Raw genomic sequence first — 4932 nt, 5'->3', positions numbered from 1 at the left:
TTTACACATACATGGGCTGCGGGGCACACCGACACAAGGTGGTATAAAAAATTGCCCGCCGACAGGCACCTTAAAGATATAAGAGGACGTTACGAAAGTGGGAGTAGGTGAAAATATTCCTGAATTTTGAGGACATACAAGTCCGCACTCCACGTAAAATATTGGATTGATGTGATCCGCACTCCACGTAAAATATTGGATTGATGTGATGGAGATTCAAGGCCTTCGACACAAGAAAGAATCAAGGCTTGTGATTGATTTGATAAATTGATGGCGTTGAAACTCATTTTTAAAAAGCTGCATGTGCCTATGGTTCCAATAAGGTGGCTAGCTCGATGAGACAATGTCATAGGTCTCCAAAGAGCAAGACCAGACACTTCAGTTTCATCAGCCCTGTCACTTCTTTGCTGTACACTGTTCAGATGTACCATTTATTTGCTTCTGTAAAGCTTTTTTGTAGGGCTGCAGGGGGGCTCCAAGATGAACGATAACAAGGAGGTTGAGATTCTCAATCCAATCATTATTGAGTGCTTGCAAACAGTGGTCACACCACAGGTTGTAGAAGAGAAGCCGGACTCCTTGAATGCTCAACCTCACCCCAAGTGGTGGAAATTGGCGCATGCTTTGTTAAGAAAAAAGGCCGGGTTTCACGTTTTGAGAAAAAATCCAGAGCGCACAAGCCCTGCACTTGACCGACCTCTTCCTTCAGAGTTTGTGAAGAAAAGAAAGTCTTTCAAGAAACATTACCTTAGAAAACATAGTGATCTCAAATGGGGTGGTGGTAAGAGAGATGGCTGCAGCTGCCAACAGCCCTGTGACGAAGCCAAGATATCAGAAGACATCCTTGTATGCCATGCTCATGATGATGATGATGATGATGATGGCCGTGATATGCATGAAAAGAGGAGTGATTACCAGTGGTCTCATGAAGAAGTGAAGCAATCTGAAGACACTATCGCATGCCATGTGCATGGCGATGGCCATGGTCATGGTGATGAAAAGAGGAACAATTGTCATGAGGTGAATTCTGAAGACATTCTTGCATGCCATTTTCATGATGATGATGATGGTGATAAGAGGAATGATTATCATGAGGTGATGAAGTTAGGCGACATAGTTGCATGCCATATGCATAATAGTGATGATGGTAATGATCATGATAATGCTGAAAAGAGGAATGGTTGCGAAGAATGCTCTTATGAAGTGAAGAATTCCAAAGACATTCTTGCATGCCAAGTGCATGATTATGATGGTGAAAAGAGCAATGTTTTCCATGCCATTGAAGTGAAGAAGTCAGAATCCATTCTTGCTTGCCATGTTTATGGTCATAATGATTTCAAAGTGAAGATATCAGAAGACGTTCTTTCAAGCCATCTGCATGATGATGATGAAGACGACTGCTTGCATGTCGAAGGCCAGACTACAAATATTTCTGGAGAGTTCAATGCAGTGGTCAATGATCAATTAGCACAATCATCAGAACTGGAGGTGGTTCACGACATCTTCTTGTCAGCACCTAGTGGTTCAAGCAAAACTGCTGAGATGTTATGCTTCACATGTGGATGTCACTCTGTGTTAGAGCAGATGGATGTTGAGGATGGACCTTCCTCTGCCATTCTAGAAGAGAAGCAGCTTGCAAGCTCTTCTGATGAAGTAAACAATAACCTTTTTTCTGTCCCTACAGAGGAGAAGGACCTTATAAGCTCAGTTATTGAAGCAAAGGATGGCCTTTTCTCTTTCCCTACAGAACAGAAAGAGCTTGTAAGCTTCGTAACTGCAGCAAAGGATGGCCTTACAGAAGAGAAAGAGCTTGTAAGCTCCATCACTGCAGGGAAGGGCGGCCTTGCAAAAGAGAAAGAGCTTGCTAGGTATTATAGTGAAGTAAAGGATGGCCTTTTTCCTGTCGCTGAAGAGCTTCCAGGTCCTCCTGTGCCTGGAGATAGTGGAGTTCAACACTGCACTGTGGTTGAAGCAGGTACAGGCACAGATGGCCTTGGTGGAATTCAGCACTGCTCTGTCGTTGAAGAAAATAAAGGCATACATGGTCTTGGTGAGGAAAAGCTTGTGATGAAGGCTATTGTCGAAGAAGCTACAGGCATAAACCGCCAGGCAAAGCTTGATTTAAAGGCTACATCTGAGTCACAAGATGGAGGGGTTGAGCATGTGCCAAAGAGAGGTTATGCTGAGTCTGAGATGGTGATTACTGCACAAAGCAAAGAAACAGGCTTGTTTTCTGATGGGATCTCTGAGCAGCAAACACATTTCATGTTCTTGTGTGCAGGTCTGGTCATTCAAGCTGTTGGATTCCAACTGAAATCAATGGTTGAGGTTGCTTCCACCATCATATTGCTATTCTATCGAATATACCTATTTGCATGCGACCTCGCAAACCAGCTTTTGCAAGCCAAAGGAAAGCTCATGGAAAAGCACACAAAGCTGCTTGTTCATGTCACAGATACGAGCTTTCTGGTCAAGGAAAGATGGCTATGTATGAAGCCCTTGTTAATAGCAGGGGCCAAGAATATGGGAAGGGGCTGCTTAAAAGCAACCTGTGTGTTTGCCATGCTAAGTGCCCTTCTATTCACCAGTTTTCTTCTTAGTTACATTGCAGTAAAGAGCTGTACTCATAAGCCCATCCAGATAAGAAAGGCTCTCTATTTTGATTATACCAAGTCCCACCCTGTGGCTTCACTTGATCTCTACTCTTTTGAGGATTATCCGAGAGTGAGCAACACGTCAAAAGGGATGAAAGTTCCAGCCAACCAGTTCCATGCTACAGTTTTTCTTACCCTGCCCGAATCAGAGTATAACAGAGAACTTGGTGTTTTCCAGGTGAGTTTTCTTTGGACTATGGAGTAATTATGCATAATTGAGCCCAAAATTTGCATTATCATCACACACAAGGGGATGAATGATGTGGTTTATTGGATGTCCCTTGCAGGTTACATCTGAGCTTCTCTCAGCAACAGGACACGTTTTGGTGAAAACTAGCCAGCCAGCCATGCTTCACTTCAAGAGCAAAACAATACATTATGTTAAGTCCATATTCATGGCCATCCCGTTGCTGGCAGGGGTATCTTCAGAGACCCAAACTCTGGCCTTGCGTTTGCTAGCGTGGCAGGAAGACAGGTCGTCTCCAAGTGCGGGCATAAGGATCTCCTTGGTACCAAGGGCTGGACGCCCTATAAGCACTGGCCTCCCCGAGCTCTACAACGCAGAGATTCAGGTGGACTCCGAGGCTCCATGGATGTCATCATCAGGTGTTAGAAGCTGGAAGTGGATTCTCTGTATGTGGATAGGATTGAGCTGTTTGGTCTTTGGATGTCTTGCAAGCTTCTACCTGTGCAGATTTCAGCATCATAATGTAGGAGCTAGTAGAAATCCTGATGCTGGGGCAGTGATATGACCGTATATCATATGTTTATGTAAGTACATGATACTCATGTATGTACACATGTACACGCTCCGTGTTGCCTTGAGTGCTATATAACCACAGAATTGAGGAATGCCAATTTTCTATAATCAATTTATTAATCATGAGAGTGTTCGGAGAACTATCAAAGCTTAAGGTATCTTCAAGCTGGCAGGCCTTCAATCAAACCAAACATTTGCCAACATATCAAATATGTAATCTATGCACGAGATGAACAATTATTGTAATACAATTCAAGAGTGGGCAGTGGACACCTCTGTATATCATGAGAGCTGCAGCAGACAATGCACTCCATTGATAAATGTCGCTAAAATTTACAGGCATCATATCTTATCTTCAATACTACTGTGTTCGCTTTCTTTGCAGAATGATAATCTGGAGAGGTTCTCTACAATGCCTCTCAAGCTTGACCACTGTGCCAGGTGACGCTCCAGAACCTGGCGGGTGTGCAGGCTGAGCGTGGAGGCTGACTCTTTCGAGCCAGAAAAGGAGGCTGCGGAGGGAGCAGCAGCGAGGGGAAAACATTGTAATCCAATGCGGTGGTCGACGCGGAGGATCTCCAAAGTCTAGAACACATGCTTACCAAGAGCTGTAGGGCACTGGGCAGAATCGCTGATAATGCTGGAGGCACACGATTCTGTTTTGTTGATTGTTTACATAGACCACCCATTTGGGGTCTACTCTTCATTAAGATAATTAAGATAACATTAATGCCAGTTAGTTGATGATTAGTTTTACTAATAAGACTATTCACATTAAGGTAAGATTAATGCCAGTTAGTTGATGATTAGTTTTACTAATAAGACTATTTTCACATTCTCTTTCTTTTTGTAGAGGGGAACATTTTTGTTTTGTTTCTTATGTTTATTTGATTTATTTTATGTCTAAATTAATATACCTAAATAAAAATTGGGCTCCCATATTTAGCCAAGCGCTTAGCCTTGATTGCATGACATGTTAGTAAATTTTTTTAAAAAACCATCGGTTAGGTTGGATGACATGTTAGCATTTTTATTAGTGACTAGTTGATTGCCGATAAAGTTGCGTATGACAATGGATGCTTCGTCCAACATGGATTACCATTCCTCAAAAATTTAGAAATGAATTGGTCTTCCGATAACGCAATGGTCATAAATTTCTTATATATACGGGAATTTCGAAAGCTATGTCTGAATATTCTTATGTGGATTTGAGTTTGTCCATATGTCCTTGAAGGTACATAAACCTCAGACTAATTAAAGTTGCTCATCTCCTAGGCCTTATAAGGATTATATTTGAGCAAGCTTTGGCATTGTTGAGATTTCATGTTGGTATTTCTACGGCAATAGACAGGCACCTCTCAAGCACTAAGTTTCATCACTATCGGCCGATGTTTGATATGGGGTCGATACGTCGACATATTTCCACCTCTCAGAGCATATAAGAATCATTTCTATCTAGACAGTGTTGCAAACGTCTTTTCATATAATAAGATTTTGTGCTCAATTTTTTATTATGGT

The 4932-nt window shown here is 42.3% G+C and overlaps 1 protein-coding gene across 1 annotated transcript; it reads left to right on the top strand.

Moving 5' to 3' along the window:
• Positions 1–284: 284 nt before the first annotated feature.
• On the top strand, positions 285–3534 carry LOC147609644 (uncharacterized). Its single transcript, XM_086787486.1, has 2 exons — positions 285–2832; positions 2942–3534. Exons 1-2 carry the CDS (start codon positions 481–483, stop codon positions 3404–3406), a joined length of 2817 nt encoding a protein of 938 aa, XP_086643612.1. The 5' UTR covers positions 285–480; the 3' UTR covers positions 3407–3534.
• The last annotated feature ends 1398 nt before the right edge of the window (positions 3535–4932 follow it).

This window comes from Cibotium barometz, chromosome 51 (genome assembly GCF_041138505.1).
Source record: "Cibotium barometz isolate CiBa-2024 chromosome 51, ASM4113850v1, whole genome shotgun sequence".
In the NCBI taxonomy this organism is placed as follows: Eukaryota; Viridiplantae; Streptophyta; class Polypodiopsida; order Cyatheales; family Cibotiaceae; genus Cibotium; species Cibotium barometz.
The sequence above is the reverse complement of the archived record's forward strand: the minus strand, read 5'-3'. Positions and strand labels throughout refer to the sequence as shown.

What these genes read in the sequence shown, in the direction of transcription:
- LOC147609644 (XM_086787486.1), top strand. Translation starts at nt 481, where the DNA reads ATGAACGATAACAAGGAGGTTGAGATTCTCAATCCAATCATTATTGAG. An exon ending in GAGAACTTGGTGTTTTCCAG is followed by an intron (nt 2,833 to 2,941) that starts GTGAGTTTTCTT and finishes TGTCCCTTGCAG; the next exon opens with GTTACATCTGAGCTTCTCTC.